This window comes from Tursiops truncatus, chromosome 8 (genome assembly GCF_011762595.2).
Source record: "Tursiops truncatus isolate mTurTru1 chromosome 8, mTurTru1.mat.Y, whole genome shotgun sequence".
Classification (NCBI taxonomy): domain Eukaryota; kingdom Metazoa; phylum Chordata; class Mammalia; order Artiodactyla; family Delphinidae; genus Tursiops; species Tursiops truncatus.
This window is the reverse complement of record NC_047041.1, coordinates 95,778,938-95,802,343: the sequence shown is the minus strand read 5'-3', so window position 1 is coordinate 95,802,343 and position 23,406 is coordinate 95,778,938. Positions and strand designations below refer to the sequence as shown.

At 39.5% G+C, this 23,406-nt stretch overlaps 1 protein-coding gene and 1 pseudogene across 3 annotated transcripts in view; one reads left to right on the top strand and one right to left on the bottom strand.

Moving 5' to 3' along the window:
* NUP160 (nucleoporin 160) overlaps positions 1 to 23,406 on the top strand; it is a 54,802-nt gene that overhangs the window by 6,093 nt on the left and 25,303 nt on the right. For 2 of the 3 annotated variants that reach the window (XM_019948309.3, XM_019948310.3), the window contains 18 exons: positions 190 to 268; positions 1,154 to 1,268; positions 2,014 to 2,172; positions 7,682 to 7,759; positions 8,044 to 8,141; positions 10,292 to 10,376; positions 12,190 to 12,258; positions 14,267 to 14,350; positions 14,613 to 14,783; positions 15,549 to 15,648; positions 15,920 to 16,085; positions 16,779 to 16,906; positions 16,993 to 17,153; positions 19,298 to 19,431; positions 20,093 to 20,163; positions 20,845 to 21,004; positions 22,523 to 22,592; positions 23,177 to 23,275. In XM_019948309.3, the coding sequence (XP_019803868.2) occupies positions 190 to 268; positions 1,154 to 1,268; positions 2,014 to 2,172; positions 7,682 to 7,759; positions 8,044 to 8,141; positions 10,292 to 10,376; positions 12,190 to 12,258; positions 14,267 to 14,350; positions 14,613 to 14,783; positions 15,549 to 15,648; positions 15,920 to 16,085; positions 16,779 to 16,906; positions 16,993 to 17,153; positions 19,298 to 19,431; positions 20,093 to 20,163; positions 20,845 to 21,004; positions 22,523 to 22,592; positions 23,177 to 23,275 (2,027 nt within the window). The remainder of the gene's footprint in view (positions 1 to 189; positions 269 to 1,153; positions 1,269 to 2,013; positions 2,173 to 7,681; positions 7,760 to 8,043; positions 8,142 to 10,291; positions 10,377 to 12,189; positions 12,259 to 14,266; positions 14,351 to 14,612; positions 14,784 to 15,548; positions 15,649 to 15,919; positions 16,086 to 16,778; positions 16,907 to 16,992; positions 17,154 to 19,297; positions 19,432 to 20,092; positions 20,164 to 20,844; positions 21,005 to 22,522; positions 22,593 to 23,176; positions 23,276 to 23,406) is intronic. The other variant, XM_073808941.1, reaches the window with a different exon arrangement.
* On the bottom strand, positions 8,388 to 8,801 carry LOC109552240 (large ribosomal subunit protein eL30 pseudogene; annotated as a pseudogene).

The window sequence follows — 23,406 nt, the reverse complement described above, 5'->3', positions numbered from 1 at the left end:
ATGATTCAAAATATTTTAGGTATGGTGTATGTGGAAAGGTACAGCCTAAGACTTCTTAGTATAGAAATGTAGAAGCCTGTCACCTGTTAATAAATTCCTGTTCATGGTTGCATCCTTCTTGCCTTTGGGCTTCACTAAGTATGATCAAGAGGTGCCTTGGATATCATTGGTCTATTTTCAATCTTGTAGGGATGGTGTCAGTTGTGGAGCTGAAACAGAGTTCAGTAATGCAACGATTGCTTATAGGCTGGATGCCAACAGTTATCAGGTGAGTGGTCTCTGGTCGGTAAATCATAGGGCCCAAGAACTTAATCTTTTGCCCTGGTCAACACCTGTTAGTACTTCTAGTCTGACTCCAAGGCAAATAAACATTATACTGGAAAGGAGAAGGGTCTACACAACGTTACATTCCATCTGAGAAGAGCTGCACTCCAGAGCACACTTCATTTGGGGCTTGACACTTTGACAACAGAAACTGGCTTACTATACTTCTCACAATATCCAGTTCAGTGCTCTGCCCTGACTTACCAAATCCAATTTTGTGTAATATTAGAAGTAGAAAGTTTGATGGTTAGAACAGTATTCCATTGATATCTAGAGCTTTTTAAAATTTATCAGAATAATGGATATAAATCACATAGAAAATGTAGTTATCTTTTTTTTTAAATTAATTTGTTTATTTTTGGCTGTGTTGGGTCTTCGTCGCCACATGTGGGCTTTCACTAGCTGCGGCGAGTGGGGGCTACTCTTCGTTGCAGTGCACGGGCTTCTCATTGCAGTGGCTTCTCGTTGCAGAGCACACTTCTAGGCACGTGGGCTTCAGTAGTTGTGGCGCGTGGGCTCAGTAGTTGTGTCACGCAGGCTCTAGAGCACAGGCTCAGTAGTTGTGGCACACAGGCTTAGTTGCTCTGTGGCATGTGGGATCTTCCCGACCAGGGCTCAAACCCATGTCCCCTGCATTGGCAGGCGGATTCTTAACCACTGCGCCACCAAGGAAGCCCAGAAAATGTAGTCATCTAATACCAGCCTATAAACTCTTTTCCTTTTGTTAAGAGTGTGCATTTATAATTTTATTTTATCTCTTAAATTGCAAATTCTAATGATCAGGTAATTTGCAACAATAAAACTCTAAAACTTGACCTTATGTTTTCAGAGGTGATCAGGGGCCTTCAGATCGTCCCCTGAGTCTTGCTGTTCATTGTGTCAAGAACGATGCCTTCATCTTTGCTCTATGTCAGGATCATAAACTACGAATGTGGTCTTATAAGGTAAATGCTACATTTATAGTTACTGCAAGTTAAAATAGGATTGCAAATTGAAGGGGAATTGAAATAAATCTTGCTTCTCATAATATGATCAGATCTCTTAGTTTGGAAATTATGGGGCATTTCCAGGTTCAGACAGTTTCATTTAGCTTTATTTTTCATACATTTCTCCCCTAACTTTTTGTATTTTTATTTTGAAAATTATGAGTCCTACAGAAACATTGAAGTGGTACAGCATATACTCTTCACTTCGAAACAAATGTATTTTTATCTTTATTTATTTTATTTATTTATTTATTTTTTTTGCGGTACGCGGGCCTCTCACTGTTGTGGCCTCTCCCATTGCGGAGCACAGGCTCCGGACGCACAGGCTCAGTGGCCATGACTCACGGGCCCAGCTGCTCCACGGCGTGTGGGATTTTCCCGGACTGGGGCACGAACCCGTTTCCCCTGCATCAGCAGGCGGACTTTCAACCACTGCGCCACCAGGGAAGCCCAACAAATGTATTTTTAAAATGCAAGTTGGTAAAATAGTTTTCAACATTCGCAAACAAAACAGCTGATGATTTTATTTATCAGACTAAAGAGATATTTTCATCTCAGCCCTTTAAAAAAAACCCTTAGGGCCCTTCAGATAAATTAGATACAGTGCTAGATGTAATGAATGTGCATTCTTTAAAAAGGGAAGGAGTTTGTTTTTCTTCCTGAATATTCTTTAATACTACTTACTAAATGTTTTCTTGGGCAGGAGCAAATGTGCCTGATGGTAGCTGACATGCTAGAGTATGTCCCTGTGAATAAAGATCTTCGGCTCACTGCTGGGACTGGACACAAATTACGATTTGCCTATTCCTCTACCCTGGGAGTCTGCCTAGGGATATACATGCATGCACCAAAGCGAGGACAGGTATGAAACAAATAAGACACGTATCAAGTTATTCTGTATATACTGATATGGGGAAGTAGCTATAGACTCATTGAGTCTATTTAAGCTTTTCACACCAACCTAGATGTATCTTGTGTTGTTTCCACGGAGATGGTAGGTTTTGTGCTAATATGTGAATTAAAAGATCTTGAAGGAAAAGTCAGGATGAAAGGGAGTAGAGAGTTTAAAGGAATATGGAAGGAAAAGTTAACCAAAACTAAGCAAGAAAGAGCCAATTTGAAAGTATGGGTGAAAAAATGGAGTTGTGAAAGGGATGTTGGTGTTATTAAGAGGTACAGGGGAAGTTAATTTTTAGAAATAATTTTGCTCATCATCTAATCGCTAGCTATTGTATGTCAGTGAGGTATTTAGGATACAATACAATAGTATAATCATATAATAAACAGCCACGGGAATTTCCTGGCATTCCAGTGGTTAGGCCTCTGAGCGTCCAATGCCAGGGGCCTGGGTTCAAAGGGAACTAAGATCCCGCAAGCTGCGTGGCCAGATAAATAAATAAACAGCCGCTTGTTGGGTATTGTGTGTTTGGCATGTTGCCAGGCCCTTTATGTACATTAATAGCAAACGCTTGACTGTGCTTATTACTCACACACTACACATATCATCCATTTAATCCTAATAACACTCCAGGGAGGTAGGGTTTGTCCTCACTCTGCCGGAGCCCTGATTCCCCACACTGGGTGCTGCTCTGCTTGGTGCCCTCCTCACTCCTGTTGGGCTCTGATATCCCACTCCAGGTTGCCCTTCCACATGGATGCCCTCCTCACCCTACTTGGGCCCGGACACTCTGTACTAGTCCCCCCCTGCCCATGCAGTGGACACCCTTCTCACCTACTTGGGCTCTAGTCCCCAGTGCAGGCTGCCACTCTCTGTGGACACTCCTCACCCTGCTTGAGTTTTCACCCTGCCCCAGACCTTCCATATATGTGGACACCCTCTCACCGAACTCATACGCCTCACCCTAAGCCAGGCTACTCCCAAATATGAAAACTCTTCTACATTCTTGGGTTCTTGATTCATTCTGCAATCCCCTCCTTGGGCTCATAATTTGTTAGAATGACCCACATAACTCAGGGAAACACTCACTTACATTTACTAGTTTATTGGGTGATAAATGATGAAGAGGTATGTAGGGCAAGGTCCAGAAGGGTCTCATGGTATTGAGGTGCACCACCCTCCCAACACATGGATGTGTTCACCAACCTGGAAGCTCTCCAAATCCCATACCTTAAGAATTTTTAAGGAGGCTTCATCACATAGGCATGATGGGTTACTAATTCAATTTCTAGCCTTTCTTCACTTTCCAGAGGATGGGAGTTAGGGCTGAAAGTTTCAAGCTTTTAATTAGACTTGGTCTTTCTGGTGACTAGCTCCCATCCTGAAGCTATCCAGGAGTCACCTCATTAGAACAAAAAGTGTTCCCATAACCCAGGATATTCCAAGGAATTTAGGAGCTCTGTGTCGGGAACCAGGGTCAGAGATAAAATATTAGAACAAAAGATGCTCCTAGCACCTCTATCAGTCAGGAGATTGCAGGAGTTTTAGGAGCTCAGTGTCAGGAGGCAGAACCAGAGACCAATATGTATATTTATTATTACTTCACCGATTCTGATAGAGGTTTGTTGACTCTGTAGATCATATTGGAAAGAATTGCCATCTTGGCAATATTAAGGCTTTTGGTTCATGAACATGGGATGCTTTTCCATTTATTTAGATTGTATTTAACTTTTTTAGCAGTGTTTTATAATTTTCATAGTATTAAGTTTTGCAGGGTTTCTTTAATCAGTTTAATGGTATCCTTTTGATACCATTGTAAATGAAATTATCTTCTTAATTTCATTTCACATTGCTCATTGCAGGTTTATAGAAATACAATTCATTTTTTTATATCAATCTTGTATCCTGTAACCCTACTGAACTCTTATTAGTTTTAGTAGTGTTATAGTGGAATTTTTGGGACTTTCTATTTACAGGACAATATCATCTGCAAATAAAGATAGTTTTACTGCTTCCTTTCCGATCTGGGTGCCTTTATTTTTTTTTTTCCCTTAAATTGCCTTGGATAGATCCTCCAGTACAATGTTGAATAGAAGTGACAAGAGTTGTCTTATTCCTTATTTAAGAGAGAAAGTTTTTAGTCTTTCACCATTGAGTGTGATGTTATCTGAGTTTCTCATAATGCCCCTTATCGTGTTGAGGAAGTTACTTTCTATTCCTAGCTTGTTGAGTGTTTTATTAATGAAAGAGTATTCAGTTTGGTACCACGGCCTTGATTCACATTGACACCAATAATTTTACCTACCGTTGCTTTTGCATTATCAGTGCAAATATTAACACAGTGAAAAGGGCAAATGCTGTAGTGTTATTATGAAAAGTGTTTTGACCTCACTAATCCCCTGAAACAGTCTTAGGGACCTCTAGGAATCGGACCTCTAGGAATCTGTGGACCATATTTTGAGAACCACTGCTCTAAACATTAGTCTGAGATTGAATATGCTATTTTAGGAGTGGTGTCAAACTGAGCTGAGCTATTACCTCCTTTGGTTTGAGCATTATGGTTCTGTTAATGAAGCCTAAAATCAGATACACTTTTAGCAGCCATGTAACACTGTTGTGCCTATTCAGAGTATAATGAAGTTGAGGTCTTTTTTTTTTCCTTCTTTTTTTGAACAAAAACTGCTCTTCAGCATGTTTTTTTCTCCCTAATCTACACATTTGAAGGTTTTATTTTTAATCTCTGTAATATTTTACACCCATTCCAGTTTTCTTTATTAAATTTATTTATTTATTTATTTTTGGCTGTGTTGGGCCTTCATTGCTGTGCGCAGGCTTTCTCTAGTTGTGGTGAGCGGGGCTACTCTTCGTTGTGGTACGTGGGCTTCTCATTGTGGTGACTTCTCTTGTTGTGGAGCACGGGCTCTAGGTTCGCGGGCTTCAGTAGTTGTGGTTCACGGGCTCTAGAACGCAGGCTCAGTAGCTGTGGTGCATGGGCTTAGCTGCTCCGTGGTATGTGGCATCTTCTGGGACCAGGACTTGAACCCATGTCCCTTGCATCAGCAGGCGGATTTTTAACCACTGCGCCACCAGGCAAGCCCTACACCCATTCCTGTTAATTTCATTTGTTTCTTCTTGGTTTTCTTTTCGTTCTTTGGGTTCTAATTATGTTAATAAGTGCATTAATTTAATCATTTCCAGCATCATGTTCTCAGTGTTATAAATATGCCGTCTGTATTTCCATCTAGGACACTAATAAAAATCTCAAACAGAAGTCCTGTAGACCTTTGGTGTGGTCTGTGGAATGGTCCTAGGCCACAAATTATTTGTTACTGGATTGCAGTAAGATAGATAAAATCAGAAAGTGAGAGAATGCATTAGAAGCTTTTATAGTGACATTGCCACAGACATTCAAGGTTTCTGTATTTCATAAAAGTATCAGTCTGGAACAGATTAGAAATTAAAAAAAAAACACTTCCTTTCCACATATAGTTTGAGAAGCACTGCACTAGACCAGCATTTTTCCAACTTTTTGGCTAGAATCTACAATATTTTGCATTGCTACATAGTATATACATATGTGATGATGATGGGCATGTAACAGAAAATAGTTTTCATGAAACATGTTTACCTTTACCATGAGTGATGAACTGATAAACTCTGATACTTTGTTTCTTTTTCTTTTTTCTTTTTTTTTTTAATGCTGGTTGAGACCTCCTAAATTTGATTCATGTCCCACTAATGGGTTGAAATATGCAGCTTGTAAATACAGCTCTAGGCTAGAATGAATATGAGCATTACATATATTTCTCATATTTCATACACTCCTATTTTTCTCTCAAAAGGACTCTCACTGTATATTTTTCTTTTAGTACTTCCTTGTGAACAGTTGCTTGTGTTATAAGGATAGAATCTTCATCACTCTTATCAGTTTATAATACACTTTCTTTATCAAAAAAAATTATTTAAAATATTGTCCATCAAATATTATTTTTGAGTTTGACATTTTTTGTTTCAGCAACAGAGTTAAATACTAAACATGAATTATTTTATAGGGTTTTATTTTTAGTGAAGATTGACTAGAGTTGATTTGTATTGTGTGTATGTTTTAAATTATTTTTGGTACTTTGGTAAAAATATAAACTTAAAAATAGATTTCTCACCATAGTGAGATACCACCTCATACCCAAAAGGATAGCTACTTTCGGGGAAAAAAACAGAAATACCAAGTGTTGGAGAGGATGTGGAGACATTGGAACCCTTGTGCATTACTGGTGGGAATATAAAATGCTGCAGCCACTATGGGAAACAACATGGCAGTTCCCAAAAAAATTAGTCATAGAATTTCCATAGAGTGAAGCAATTCCACTTCTGGGTGTATACCCAAAAGAATTAAAGTAGGGTATTTAGGAGATATTTGTACACCCATGTTCATAGCAACAATATTGCCAATAGCCAAAAAAGTGGAAGCAACCTAAGTCTTCATCGATGAAAGAATGGATAAATAAGATGTGGTGGGCTTCCCTGGTGGCGCAGTGGTTGAGAGTCCGCCTGCCAATGCAGGGGACGCGGGTTCGTGCCCCGGTCCGGGAAGATCCCACATGCCGCAGAGCGGCTGGGCCCGTGAGCCATGGCAGCTGAGCCTGTGCATGTGGAGCCTGTGCTCCTCAACGGGAGAGGCCACAACAGTGAGAGGCCCGCATACCGCAAAAAAAAAAAAAAAAAAAGATGTGGTATATACAAAAAATGGAATATTATTCAACTTTAAAAAGGAGGGAAATTCTGGGACTTCCCTGGTGGTCCAGTGGTTAAGACACTGCACTTCCAATGCAGGAGGTGCAGGTTCAATCCCTGGTCGGGGAACTAAGATCCTACATCCCACATGCCATGCGGCCGAAAAAAGAAAGGAAGGAAGGAAATTCTTTTTTTTTTTTTTTTTTAACATCTTTATTGGGGTATAATTGCTTTACAATAGTGTGTTAGTTTCTGCTTTATAACAAAGTGAATCAGTTATACATATGTTCCCATATCTCTTCCCTCTTGCGTCTCCCTCCCTCCCACAGGAAGGAAATTTGACACGTGCTGCAACATGGATGAGACTTGAGGATGTTATACTAAGTAAAAATACAGTCCCAAAAAGACAAATGCTGTTAAGATTCCATTATGTAGCAGTCAAGGTCATAGTAGAATGCTGGTTGCCAGGGGCTGTGGGGAGGGGGAATGGGGAGTTATTTAATGAGTACAGGGTTTCTGTTCTGAAAAAATGAAAAAAAGTTTTGGAGTTCAGTTGCACAACAATGTGAATATACTTAATACTACTAATCTGTACACTTAAAAATAGTTAAGATGGTAAATTCTACATGTATTTTACCATACTTTTTTAAAAAAATTAGCTTCCGAATGCTGGTAAGTCTTGCATAGAAGCGTAACATGTTGGTTGTTTCAAGTACTGAATTATCAACTTGTGTTTTAACAGTTCTGCATTTTCCAGTTGGTAAGCGTTGAGAATAACCGCTACAGCATAGATCACATTTCCTCACTATTCACTTCTCAGGTAGGTTGAGTCATCCTTTGCATATCATAGAAGTACAGGAAAGAAACATTGGCTAACTTAACTATGTTGTAATGGGATTGAAATCTTAAAATGGAATATTTAATGAAACTTCATGCAAAAAAATTTCATTTGGATTTTACCAAGTTCACTTGGTACTGTCTTTTGTTTTCATGCTTTTACCTCTCCTACTAATACAAGTTTAAGTCACCATAACTTAGTACCTTTTCTTTCTTGTTTTAACAAGAGTTTTTGTTTATTTGTTTCCCCCCTACATTTCCTTCTAGGAGACACTGATTGACTTTGCCTTAACCTCTACGGATATCTGGGTCTTGTGGCATGATGCTGAGAACCAAACAGTTGTGAAATATATCAACTTTGAACAGTACGGGTCCCTCACCTCTGTCATCCTACCTTACCCCAAGCAAATTCATACTTAGAAAAGAAGGAGAGCTTTTTATGTAGAACAAAAGTCAAATGTTCGCATTTAAAGGATTCAGACCCGGGTTTGCCTATTTTCTGACATACCTTCTTTTTTATTTTTTGTTATTTCCTACCTTATGATTTTAGGACAAAATAAGTATTCTTAGAGTTGGAATGAGGTGAAGAAAATACCATCTTTTTGGGGAGAGATAGCACATAACCAGAATACTTCTTCTTTTATTTAAAACAAGCTCTGGCTGGTTTTATTAAAGAAAAGTTGTGCATGATTTCCTTTTCACCAGTCTGTTCTGGCATGCTTCTAATGATATCAGAACCACCTGGATCAGTGATAGCCAGTGTGCATACTCTGTAGTATTTTCCACACATTGTGCCCAGTTCAGTATTATTGCCACTGTAGTGATGGATACGTGGCATAATACTCTATTTCAGACTTCCCCAAGGCTGGGCAGTTGTTGGCAAGGATGACCAGTTTCACTTTGCCTTGTCTGATCATTTTCTAAGTCTTCTTGTACCCGAGCACATACTTTCCACTTTTCATAACAAGTTGGAGCCTAGAGTTGATCGACTCCAGCGACTTTTTTGTCTTCCTTGCGGGCACCATCTTCCTGCCTGAAGTGCAGGACACCCCCAACCAAGAGCAGCTGCCAGGATGGCCAGGAAGCGAGAAAGGCCCCAAATGCTTCTAATCTGTGCATTTTCTGTTTCTGTGCAAAGACTATTTCTGATACCCACAACTTCCAAAAGACACTGCAGCCCCTTTGGGGTCTCAGTTTCCTCATGAGATGAGAAGTAGATTGGACAAATACAGTGCCTCTCAAACTTTTTTTTAAAGCAGGAATCCCTTTTTTTTCCAAAAGATAATGAACTCCAGGGCTTCCCTGGTGGCTCAGTGGTTGAGAGTCCGCCTGCCGATGCAGGGGACACGGGTTTGTGCCCCAGTCCGGGAAGATCCCACATGCCACGGAGCGGCTGGGCCCGTGAACCATGGCCGCTGAGCCTGCGCGTACGGAGCCTGTGCTCCGCAACGGGAGAGGCCACAACAGTTAGAGGCCCGCACACCACAAAAAAAAAAAAAAAGATAACTCCATTATATAACAAAATCAGTATTTTATGAATATAAAATTATAACACAATTTAACATGTTGATAACTAATATTAGATATATTTGGAATATCTGATATTTTTAATGTACATGATATTCATTTTAACATTTTCAATAGTTACAAAATACATTTAAAAACAAATTTTGAATCAAACACTTGTGTAGTCCCTGAAGCACCTGTGGAGGATTCCCTAGAACATTGTTTGACATCTCTGGAACTGCAGTTGACCCTCAAACAACCTGGATTTGAACTGTGGGGGGTCCGCTTAATACACGGATTGTTTTCAGTAGTAAACACTGCAGTACTGTTTGATCTGCAGTTGCTTGAATAAGTTATACATGGATTTTTGACGGCACAGAGGGTCGACACCTGTAACCCCCCCATGTCGTTCAAGAGTCAGCTGTAAACTAATTGAGCTCAGGTGGGTCTCTCATGACCCTATATTCTAGAATAGGATTCTAGGAGTGGTTGCCCCCAGATTGACCCTGAACCACACCTCAGAAGATAGAGAGCACTCCTTATAGATGGCATTCAAGCAAAGAATCTGCGGTCAGGTGAGAGTTTGAATCCTGGTTGTACAACTTACTAGCTGTGAGATACCCTAAACCTCACTTTTGACATCTTAAAAATGAGGGCAGTGTATCCTTCAAAGTTATCATAAGGTATGCATGAATAGTATCTAGAATTGCACCTAGTATAATGTGCAGCATACGGTAAATGCAGAATGAAAGTTAGCTATTATTTGTAGATTTGTGTTTAGAGTTTTAATTTCAGGAAGGTGCCTATTAGAACAAGTAAGAGCACTTCTATAGTCCAGACTCTGCTATGAAGATGTTTCTTTTTTTGGAAACTTTTTTAATAGAATTGATCAAGCAGTAGTTGCAGAGGTTCAGTGATGGGACCCTCCCTGCCCAAATACTGCCAACAACATAAGCTTCATTTTTATTCATCATCTTTATGTAGACTGATGGACTTTTTCTCTCTGTAGTAATGTTACAGGTCAGTGGAATCCAGTTTTTATGCAGCCTCTGCCAGAGGAAGAAATCATTATCAGAGATGATCAAGACCCCAGAGTAAGCAATGCTAAAGTCTTATGTAAGGAGATGATTTACCCTGATCATTAGTTTGAGAAGAACCAGTTGTATTAGCAGAACTCTTTCAGCTGCAGATGAAAGAAACCCACCTCAAACTGACTTAAGCTGAATGTATTGGCTTGTGCTGCTGGCAGGTTCAGAGTTACCTGGTTTCAGCCATGGCTGAAACAATGCCTTCAGGGCTTGATCTCTCCTTTGTCTCAATTCTGCTTTCCTCCTTGTTGGGTTTATTGTCCGGCAGGCTTTCTGAGCAAGCTTGCCTTTTGTGAACTTAGCAACCCCAGGGGAAAGAGCACTTCTGTTCCAGGCCCTGGAGTTGACACTGGCCTGGCTTTAGTCATGTGCTAATTCCTGGCGTAGTCACTCTGATCAGAAGGAATAGAATATCCTGGCTTGGCATGAGAAACATGTCCAGCATGGGCCTTGCTATTGTGGAGGGTGAAGTCAGTTGGGTATGGGTACGGGAGGAATGGTTCTTCAGAGAAAGGCAAGGGATTCATTAGTAAAAGAAGGGGAAATGGATTCTAGGCAGGCACAGACAGTAGGTGTCCACTATACTAACCATGTGAATATATGCATAAAAACTAGACATAAGAGGTAGAAGCTATGACGAACATAACTTTAAAAGGTAATGCAGGGCTTCCCTGGTGGCGCAGTGGTTGAGAGTCCGCCTGCCGATGCAGGCGACACGGGTTCGTGCCCCGGTCCGGGAAGATCCCACATGCCGCGGAGCGGCTGGGCCCGTGAGCCATGGCCGCTGAGCCTGCGCGTCCGGAGCCTGTGCTCCGCAACGGGAGAGGCCACAACAGTGAGAGCCCCGCATACCACAAAAAAACAAACAAACAAACAAAAAAAAAGGTAATGCAGTAGCAAAACAGGCCAATTTCCCTGTTTTTCAAGGACATCCTCAAGATAAATGGAAGACAAACTTTCAGTTGATGCATTAATATTAAAATGAGATAAAGATCATGGGCTCTGGGTCTGAAACAATGACCCTTTGTAGGATTGGAAAACCCATTTTGAATATCTGAAATTGAATATTGCAAAATTTTTAATCCCAAGAGTTTATTGGCACTTAACTTTTGTCTAAAAGCCAAAATCACATGCTAATTATTAAAATTCTTGTTTTTCTCCATTTTGGTCATTTTATAAATATCTCCTAGAATCTCAGTAGAAGGAAGGAAACTTGAATGAAGGTCAGCCAGGTTTGCTACTTATTGCCAAATCTGGTTCATAAAATTTGGTCAAAATGAGACCATAGGCAGTATGAGACCTTCCGTTTTGTTCTCTCTACTTCATTTCCCCACTTGTGAGAACTTACTGCAGTTTTTTTTGTTTGTTTTTTACATATAATACCTATCATTATCAATTCCTTTTCTTTTATATGTAAACCATAAAAATGAGTTCTTTTGTGGATGGTGTAGAAACCACCTTAGTTTAATTATTCTCTTAACCAGCGTTTGTCACTAATAAACTAGATACAACTCTTGCATTTAAGATTGGCATTTGACAAGCTGTGTTTTCCAGTGGAACCCATTGAAGTGCACCATGAGGAACACAGCATTCTCAGTGTAGTACATCTAGTTGACTCAAAGACACTGCAGGCTTCACAGTGTGAAAATATATGACTGCTCTGCCACTTGTTACTGCTCAAATGCTGAAGGGCAGAATTTCCACATTCATGTAATAGGAATGCAGCCTTTGGTTTTAACATGTTGAATTGTTCATTCAGATTTTTCCAAATTTTATCTTTTTTAGAATGATACTAATTCGTGTTTCAATGTTCTAACAGGAGATATATTTGCAGAGTCTTTTTACACCAGGGCGATTCATTAATGCAGCTTTATGTAAAGCTTTACAGGTCAGTGAGAAAATATTTAGTGTTCATTTAAGACTCTCTCATTTTATTACTAATTATATAATTAATGATTACTGTTAATTTTGTTGTTTTGCATATACTAATACCATAGTTTTGCAATTGTATATACATGTGTTTGTAAATGCTACTGTAATTTTTTTAAATGTTCTTTCCATAAAAATGGCAAGAGTCCAGGCGGGGAGATAGGATTAAGGGCACTTTCCCAATGACTAGTGAAGCATGCCAGTAGTAAAAAGAGAAACTTGTACCTACACTATTGTAAAAAGATATACCATACTACACTGCATATAATCTCTATGCTTGAAAGAAGTTTTCTTGGGTAGGTTTGATGGTACTGTTTTTACCCTTTTGTTAGTACAGTGAAGGTCTAACTTGGTTCAGGTTCAAGAAAATAATCTAAGCTTCAAAGTTACATGGTTTAAGAGATGTTTAACCTTTTCCAAAACAATTCTTTACTTTAAAGTCACTTAGGCTTCCTTAAACTGCTACTTAGCTTCATGAATTTAAAATAGAATAATCACTTATAGAATTGAAAAGTTACTTAGAATCTCCTGGTCTGACCTCCCACACAAAGCAGAAATACCTTCTGAGGCTTCTCTGACAGACAACTATTCAGCTTCTAGTTGTGTCTGCCTCCAGTGACAAGTCTCTCACCAGCTCTTTTGTGACTTACTGTTCAAAACTGTGCCACTTAAAAGTTCAACCCTGGGAATTCCCTGGCAGTCCTGTGGTTAGGACTCGGTGCTTTCACTGTCCGGGCCCAAGTTCAATCCCTGGTCGGGGAACTAAGATCCCACAAGCCGTGCAGTACGGCCAAAAAAAAAGTTCATCCCAGTATTGGATCAAATTTAACCCCCCCACCATTTAGGTAGCATCTTTCTTTGGGAACTTCATAGAACATGTCTCTTCTATAAAGCAACCCTTCAAATATTTTAAGAATCCTTCCATGTTATCTTTCTGCAGGGTAAAAATATACCCAGTTCCTTAACTTTCTCTCAGGTGATGTGGTTTCCAGATCCTTGACTTTTCTTCTAGATACATTCTTAAATATCTGGCTATTCTATGTTTTCTGTTTTCTCTCTAATAAAACTCCAAGATGACACGGTCACTTTCTTCTAAGGTATTATTTCTTTCATTTCATCAGCCCTTCTTATTAACAGTAATCACATGTATGATTTCTCATGGTATCTCTTGCACACGGAGATATTGAATAATCAGTAAGGCGTTGCTCACAAGCTTTGCCTTAGGAGAATTATTCCCATTAGAGTGACCTACCCCACCACTACTCTAGCTCACCTTTGTGCCAGTCAGGATGTATATGTTTGGCATCATCTTATATCTTCCTCCAGCTAAGCAATAGCCATTATGTTTCCTTTTGCTTTTTGTAATGATCCAGATGTACCCAATTATAATTCTTACAGATTCATGAGCTTCTATAGTTTATTCTGGACTATAGAAACTATTTCAAAGTTGCTATGATTTCACAATTAGAAGTTATTTGCATACGACTTCCCTGGTGGCGCAGTGGGTAAGAATCCGCCTGCCAATGCAGGGGACACGGGTTCAAGCCCTGGTCCGGGAAGATCCCACATGCCATGGAGCAACTAAGCCCGTGCGCCACAACTACTGAGCCTGCGCTCTAGAGCCCGCAAACCACACTACTGAAGCCCATGTGCCTAGAGCCCGTGCTCCACAACAGGAGAAGCTACCACAATGAGAAGCCCAAGCACCCCAAAAAAGAGTAGCCCCACTCACCACAACCAGAGAAAGCCCACGGGCAACAACAAGGACCCAACGCAGCCAATCAATCAATCAATTTATAAAAAGAAGTTATTTGCGCAATGTTAAGAGTAAATGTGTGTTTCAGGCATGTCCAGTCTCTATTGTATAGTATATTACCTCAGTATCTTCTGACCTGGAGTATTTTTCATTCAGTTTTTAGTAGTATGTGATACTCTAAAGTGTCTCTTTGTATCTGTTTTATTTTTAGATTTTCTGTCGAGGAACTGACAGGAATTTAGATCTCTCCTGGAATGAACTAAAGAAAGAAGTTACTTTAGCTGTTGAAAGTGAGGTGAGGTTTGGGTAAAGAAAGAATGATAATTTCTTTCATCTCCCTATGGAGCAGATTGGTACTGAGAAATTGTTCAGATTGTTCCTTGGACCTTGTTACTAAGAACTATAAATGTCTAAACCTTTTAATTAGTCTATGGCATGTAATGCATAAGGGATATTCATTTGCCTATAGCTTAGTAAAATGATATTAAACAATTATGTTTTGGGGGGAGAAAGATCCCAAATGGTATCAAGAGTATTTTTTTTTTTTCCATTGCCAGCTCCAAGGAAGTGTAACAGAGTATGAATTTTCCCAGGAAGAGTTCCGAAATTTACAACAGGAATTTTGGTGCAAGTTCTATGCCTGCTGTCTTCAGTATCAAGAAGCCCTTTCTCATCCTCTTGCCCTACATGTGAATCCACACACAAACATGGTGTGCCTGCTGAAAAAAGTAAGAGCAGAAACATAACAGAAGAACTCCTTTAGACTGTTCAGTGGGTCTTTCAGAATGTAGTGTCTATTGTATATTGTAGTTAGCTTTTAGGATTTTGGTGGGTTTTTTGTTGGGCGGGGGTCCTAAAATTATAGTTCATTTTTGTTTAAATATTCTTCTGCATTATTTATACTTTCTTGCATCTTGTTTTGTATTGAAGTGATTTCTAATTTGAAAGTTACAAGAGTAATACAGAGAACTTCTGTATACTCTTCAACCAGATTCACTGTTCCTTAACTTCCATTGCTTTTTTCTTTCTATAGATATGTTTTTTTCTTCCTGAGCCACTTGAGAGTTAGTTATAAACATCATTCCCCTTAATCCTTACACATTTTAGCATGTATCTTAAGCACAAGGGTATTCTTATATTACCACAGCACAATTTAAAGATCAGGCAGTTTGATATTGATATAATATTATACAGTTTATATTCAAATTTTACCAGTTGTGCTTACAATTTTTATTCTTGATCTGGGATCCAATCCAAGATCTTGCATTTATTTAGTTGTCAGGTTTCTTTAGCTTAATCTCCAGCTGTTGTCAGCCTTTCTTTGTCTTTCATGACAATGACATTTTTTTGAAGACTACGCCTGTTGTTTGGTAGAGTGTCCCTTTATTTGGATTTGTCTGGGGTTAGCTCATGATAAGATTCAGGTCTCAAATATTTTTTATCTTTAAACATTCACTGAAAAAAAAGTGTAACTAGAAGATTTGTATTTCCAGGGGTACCTGTCTTTCCTTGTGCCTTCCTCCTTTGTGGATCATTTATATCTCCTACCTGATGAGAATCTTTTGACAGAGGATGAGACAATCATATCTGATGGTAATAGTAATTGTTATGTCCATATTTAAGCCCTTTCCGCCATGAACCCTATGCTTTCTTTCAAATGAATGCAGAAAACATTGATTTCCACTGTGGTCTTTCCTGGCCAGTTTACCACACTGTAGATATTTTAGGGGAAACTGAAGAGGGCTAAACATCTTTAAGACCTCAGATAGATACCTGGCATTTAATTATTAATATTTTAATTTAATATTAGCTAGCAGCTCTTCATTGGCTTGAGACATGAATGTCAACTTTCTCTTACTTATAGATGTGGATGTTGCTCGGGATGTCGTATGTCTCATAAAATGCCTTCGGCTGATTGGAGAGTCAGTAACTACGGATATGTCAGTAATGATGGAAATGAGTTGTTACAACCTACAGTCTCCAGAAAAGGCTGCAGAACAGATTCTAGAAGATTTGATCGCTATTGATGTGTAAGGAGAATTTAGGGTAAAGTCCATTTCCTAATGGAAATTTAGCAATTCTCAGTGCCAAAATCAGGTGTTTTTTTTGGTTTGTTTTTTGTTTTGCGGTACGCGGGCCTCTCACTGTTGTGGCCTCTCCCGTTGCGGAGCACAGGCTCCAGACGCGCAGGCTCAGTGGCCATGGCTCACGGACCTAGCCACTCCGCAGCATGTGGGATCTTCCCGGACCGGGGCACGAACCGTGTCCCCTGCATTGGCAGGCGGACTCTGAACCACTGCGCCACTAGGGAAGCCCCCCAAATCAGGTTTTTAATGTACACTCAAGTGTGTACAAAGTAGAGGCTTAAAGTTAAAGTGAGTTGCCATGATTCTCAGTAGATATTTCAGCTTTTAAACAGAAAATCTAATACATGAATTCAGGTTTGGAAACAGACTCATGAATTATGGTCTGGCTATTAACTGAGCTATAAATTCTAAAATGTAAAAGTATTTTTCTCACATTCATTTTGTCTGTCATTTCCAAAAAAAAAATAGGGAAAAATTTCTGCATGGAGAAAAGTATCTTGTACACCAGAGTGATTATCTCTACTCCTTTATTATATGGCTGGTTTTCCTGTTTCATAGAGCATTTAGCTTATACGGCATATAGAGTCTATCTCATATATTCTCGGTAGTAATAGGAATTTTCTAATTTCCTTATAGAGACAGTGTGATGGAGGATATTTGTAGTAAACTGCAAGAGATTAGGAACCCAATCCATGCCATTGGACTTCTTATACGGGAAATGGATTATGAAACAGAAGTGGAAATGGAAAAGGGATTCGATCCAGGTAAATGACAGAACAACAAATGTACCTCTCTGATTTAGAGAAAACAGTGATACATTTAACTGTTTTGTTTTGTTTTTTAATTACAGCTCAGCCTTTGAATATTCGAATGAATCTTTCCCAGGTCTATGGTAGTAGCACAGCAGGGCGTATTGTGTGCAGAAGTGTGTGTAAAATTGCCAGTACTCGCTTCCTCATCTGCCGAGACCTCTTGATCTTACAGCAGCTACTAATGAGGCTAGGAGATGCAGTAAGTACTACCTGAGGGAAAGCTTGTAACATCTGAAACCTCTTCTTGACCTACAGGCACATAGCAGAATGTCAGCTCTGAGAGCACGGGGACTTCTGTCTTTGTTCACTGCTCTATCCCCCATGCTTGGCCCTTAGTAGGTACTCTATAAATACAGGTTGAATTAAGAATGAGTAAACATGATAACCTAAAATTACAGATTAAGAACGTATATGAAGCAGGTTGTTTTACTCTTTGTGTATATGATGGTGGGATAATTTGTGTATATAATGGTGGGATAATTTCCTAGGGTGGCTCTCCCAAAATGTAGTATTATTAGTACAACTTTGGATGTGATAGCAGGGCACCATTTAGTGTGGAGAAGAGAGGAAGAAGAAGAAAAAGAACTTCTCTATTTCTGCAGTACAGGATTTACCCTAAGCAGTTTTAAGATTATAGAGTTTGTTTTGGGGGTCCTCCTAACTCCATTCTCTGCATCCTTTTCCATTTTATTCTCCTTAGGCCACCAGACCCTTGTTACCATACAACTGCCCTCTTCTCCCCACCTTCTGAATGTTTTATGTTCAAAAATTACCTTTCTGCCCACCATCAGAAGTCCCATTTATCTCACTCATCTGAACCTGACAAGGAAGCCATCTAATTCATGTTAATGTATAAATAGCTGAAAGGCCTTTGGGGCTCCCAGGGATATTTATACTTTTTAAATCAGAATTTATTAACTCATATACGTTGCTAATGGCAGAATTTCAGGTAAAAATAAGGAAATAACATTTAGGAAGATGATTTGTTTAGGACACCAAAGAGAAACAGGAACCTTTCCTGAGAGTCTGTCACTTAGGGCAGCCCTTACTAACCGAGTTCTTTTTAATCTTTGTAGATTCTTCCATTTCTTCAGGTTTTGGGGGTGTTTTTGTTTGTTTTTTTGTTTGTTTGTTTGCCGCATGGCTTGCAGGATCTTAGTTCCCCAACCAGGGATTGAACCCAGACTCTGACAGTGAAAGCCTGAGTTCTAACCACTGGACCACCAGGGAATTCATCTGTAATCTTCTACCCAGTGATAACCACTATTACATTTTTTTTTAATATTTATTTATTTTGCTGCGCCGGGTCATAGTTGAGGCATGCGAGATCTTTTCATTGCAGCATGCGGACTCTTAGTTGCAGCATGCCTGCGGGATCTAGTTCCCCAACCAGGGATCAAAACCAGGCTCCCTGCATTGGAAGCGTGGAGTCTTACCCACTGGACCAGGGAAGTCCCGCTATTTACATTTTGTTATACACCCATTTTTTTTCTCTGCAAATAGTTTTAAAATTTTATTAGAAAATTAGTATATGTTATATACTATTTTTCAGAATCTGGTTGTTTTTATTCTTCCACTTTACAGATCTCACCAGCATATTCACATGTTACTAAGTATTTTTATACAACATTACTTTTAATAGTTACCTACTATAATTTTAATTTATTCAACCAATCCTGTGGCCATCCAGGTTGTTGCCAGTTTTCCCCTTATAGATAGAACTTTCTGCACCCCTTTGACTGTATCTCCAGGATGAATTCTAAGAACTAGAATTGATTGGTCATAAGTTAACACACATGTTTTTTTCTTTTCGGCCACGCCGCGTGGCATACGGATCTTAGCTCCCTGACCAGGGAACGATGAACCTGTGCACCCCACAGTGGAAGCGCGGAGTCTTAACCACTGGACCACCAGAGAAGTCCCAAAGTTATGCACATTTTTAAAACTTTTGGTATTCTTGTAAAATTTTCCTCTAATGGTCATACCTATTTTTACCCAAGACCAGAAGCTTAAGAAAGGACTTAGATTTCCCTGTTACTCTTCTTGAGTCCTGAACCTACAGATTTAATGAAAGTTAAGCTGTTTGTTGTTGTTTTCTTTTACACCATCAGCTCCCATGACATGGTGAGCTGTTTCTTATTATTTTGTACTGTTAAATGGGTAGATATTTTTGCCGCCTGCTACCCCAAAATGTAATAGGTGTGTTGCTTTTATGTATGTGTATGTGTTGCTTTTATGTATGCCCTTTGTAACTGTATTATTTTATTTTACCTCCACCTGAACCTAAGAGTTATCATTACTAACTGCTGTTTACTGTCTCACCCACCCACCCACCACGTATAGGTGATTTTGGGAGCTGGTCAGCTCTTTCAGGCTCAGCAAGAACTACTACATCGAACAGCTCCCCTCCTCTTATCTTATTACCTCATTAAATGGGGAAGTCAGTGCTTGGCTACTGATGTTCCAGTTGACACACTGTGAGTTTCATTGTTCTGATTATTTTAAAAGTAAATTGTGAGCTTAATTATTTTTTCCATTGTCTGAAAGAAAAAAAAATTTAATATTATGCTATAGCACTGATATACCTTTAAAATTCAGAGCTTTCAGGTACTCCCTTTTATAAAGGTTAAAGGCAACTTCTAAGAATGAAAATAATAAATATATATTTATTATTATATATGTGTATGTATAATGCAAAGACAAATCCTGTTGAAGGCAAAATAATAAGATGAGGTCATGGGGAAAGTTAGACCACACATAAAAATGTGCTGGTTATTAAGGGTAGGCTGAGATTCTTTATAGCCAAAAGAAGAAAGAAAATTCAATATGTACCTACAAGACTCACATTTCAATTAGATAAGCCATTTCGTTTTTGCTGGCAAGGGAAAGATTTTCATGGCATGGAGGTCTTAAGAAATTTCTGCTCTGGCTTCTCATTGAAGGATCACTGAATGATACGATGGGCAACAATCTGAACCATGGCTCATTTTCCAGATTTTCTTGTGCTTTCAACGGAGCTTTCATGTGTAATTTGTTACTAAAATTGACAGTGTTCTTGATAGGCTAACTTGTTGAAGTAATGTTTAGCATAGGAGAATTTATTGAGCTGTTGTTTTTCTGTTTTCCTTTTCCTCACAGGGAGTCTAATCTTCAACATTTATCAGTACTGGAACTAACTGACTCTGGTGCTTTAATGGCAAATAAGTTCGGTAAGGACTGGACTGTGTATGCATTTGATTTCAAGTTTGGCATTTATTGCATATTCATTAAAGTGGTCTTTTGCCACCTTTGCTTTGGAAAGGTCGGTTAGGCTGTGCTTTCACCTTGAGAGGGTACAAGCAAGCTGTGTCCTGAGACCTCTGGTTGTGACAAGAGGTTTGTGCAGGTGTAACCCTAGATCAGACATAAATGAAGGGTATTGCGTGTGTTTATATGCACTGCTGCTTTTCCATTGTATATTGACACTCCAGTGATTAATTCAACAAAATCTTTTTTTTAATTTGCAAAGTTCATATAGCTTTTGTAATCTTGTTTTCATCAGCAGATATTCAAAAGGAGCCCTCTCACGCTTGAGAACCATTCTGGAGAATTTATTTCCTATTGTTTAGGTATAAAACTTAGAATCTTAGGACTGTACTTACTGGAAGCACTTTCTAGAGAAAAGGAATGACTACAATGTTAAGTGGTTTTTTTATCGCATTTATATAGTACTTCATAGTTTACAGATTGCTTTTATTTATATTGGCATTGATTACACCAGTGATGCATTTTATATTTTGAAATAAAAAATGTTCTTTGTTACAGGCGTAAAATGAATCAGTAGACTGTCTTAATTGAAAATTGATGCTACTATCACAAGTTGGTGACTGTTAAAACTTTTTATTTTTAAGTATCTAGCCCTCAGACAATTGTGGAGTTATTCTTCCAAGAAGTTGCAAGAAAACACATTATATCTCATTTGTTCTCTCAACCAAAGGCACCTCTAAGCCAGACTGAGTTGAACTGGCCTGAGATGATTACTGCAATTACCAGTTATTTATTGCAGCTTTTGTATCCTTTCATTTAAAAGCCAGTTGAATGGTTTCTCTTATCCAAATAGTCTAAGATTCAGTAATATTCTGCCTGTGTAATGAAGATTTTTTTTTTTTTTTTTTTTTGCGGTACGTGGGCCTCTCACTGCTGCGGCCTCTCCCGTCGCGGAGCACAGGCTCCGGACGCGCAGGGCCAGCGGCCACGGCCCACGGGCCCAGCCGCTCCGCGGCACGCGGGATCCTCCCAGACCGGGGCACGAACCCCTGTCCCCTGCATCGGCAGTCGGACTCCCAACCACTGCACCACCAGGGAAGCCCTGTAATGAAGATTTTTAATGAGGTTGGGTACTTATCCCCCCAACAAGAGATGATATTTATTTTCAGATATCCCAATTTTTATTTTCTTTTAATTTGTTTTTTTGCTCAGGAGTTGAGCCAGATTTTATTGGTGCACACACATTTGATACCTAGATCTCTTTTTTATATATATATATAATTTATTTATTATTTTATTTTTTAATTTTTGGCTGCGATGGGTCTTTGTTGCGGAACACGGGCTTTCTCTCATTGCGGTGTGTGGGCTTCTCATCGCAGTGGCTTCTCCTGTTGTGGAGCACGGGCTCTAGGGTGTGCAGGCTTCATAGTAGTTGTGGCTCATGGGCTCCAGAGCGCAGGCTCGGTAGTTATGGCACACGGGTTTAGTTGCTCCGTGGCATGTGGGATCTTCGGGGACCAGGGCTTGAACCCATGTTGCCTGCATTGGCAGGCAGATTCTTAACCACTGCGCCACCAGGGAAGCCCTAGATCTCTTTTAAAACATACATTCATCAAATATTTATTGAATGGCTCTGTATGCCAGGCGCTGTGTTAGGTACTGGGTATCCACTGGCATAGTATGCTTGTGCAATATACTAGCTAGAATTAGAAGTGACCACCCAGTGATGAAATACATGCTTTAGTCCATTGTTAATTGAGCTCTAATCTAGGTGACTAGGCTCCTAGTATCTAACCTTTCCACTATGCTTGTCTAATATTAAACTTACATAATTACGTAAAAAGGACGTGTGCCATGCCACCTTCCCTTTACCTTTTTTTAAAATTAATTTAAAAAATTTTTTTATTTCTGGTTGCGGTGGGTCTTCGTTGCTGTGCGCGGGCTTTCTGTAGTTGCGGCGAGCGGGGGCTACTCTTCCTTGCGGTGCGCGGGCTTCTCGTTGCCGTGGCTTCTCTTGTTGCAGAGCACGGGCTCTAGGTGTGCAGGCTTCAGTAGTTGTGGCTCATGGGCTCTAGAGCGCAGGCTCAGTAGTTGTTGCGCAGGGGCTTAGTTGCTCCGTGATATGTGGGATCTTCCCAGAACAGGGCTCGAACCCGTGTCCCCTGCACTGGCAGGTGGATTCTTAACCACTGCGCCACCAGGGAAGCCCCTCTTTACCTTCTTTTTAAAAATTAAGCCATTTCATGGAGTTTGATGCCTAACATGTATTGATATATTTAAGTTTTGCCAAAACAGTAAATAATCTCCTTAACCAATGACTAGATGGCCTAGCAATCCTGGTTGCCTCTTTCTAGAATGTTTGATGGGAAATTGTCAGTATGTACAATTGCAGGTGAGTACTGTTGAACATTTCAGGACAATCATTCTTGTAAAGAATGGAATACCTGGGACTTTTTTCTTTGTAAATGTTTCCTGCATTTTAATTGGGCTGATAGTAAGAACCACAATAATGTACACTCATTTACACTGAAACATACCCCAGAGAGATTTTCTTTACTTCCCTCTTGGCAGTATCATTCCTAACAATTTTTTATAGAGCATTTTTTTGTTAGTTCTCTTTGTTGGGTTCTCTTTATAGTAAGAAAACATACCATTGTCTTAATGTAAATCCTTCACTGGAATCCAGTCAGTTGAACCAGTAAATACCAAAAGTTGGAAAATTGCTAGGATGGAAAGTGCATGTTTGTTTACATGTGTTAGTGTTATTGCAGTCCTGTTTGCTTTCTTAAAGTGTCTAATAACCTAGTATAAGAATGGATTAATGGGATTCGGTTTTAATCTCCAGATGATTTCTGGAGATACAACTTTTGTGTTGATTGACCACTATCTTCTCTCCCTCTGTGAAGAACTTGGAAATGAGTATCTCCTTAAGGAATATTTATTCTCTAATCAGAAAGCATCTTTTATGCCTTTAAGGATTATATTCAACTGCTACATCCCTGGTGTCAAGTCAATGTTGGTTCCTGTCGATTTATGCTGGGACGGTGTTACCTGGTTACAGGAGAGGGACAGAAGGTAAACTGCATTTGAAAGATGAGCAAACCTTAGTGCAAGGAGAACACTTAGTTTCCATCTAAGTGAGGGAATGGGAGGCACTGAATCCTCCAGATAAAGATACAGAAAACTAATAGTGCCAACAAGGGGCA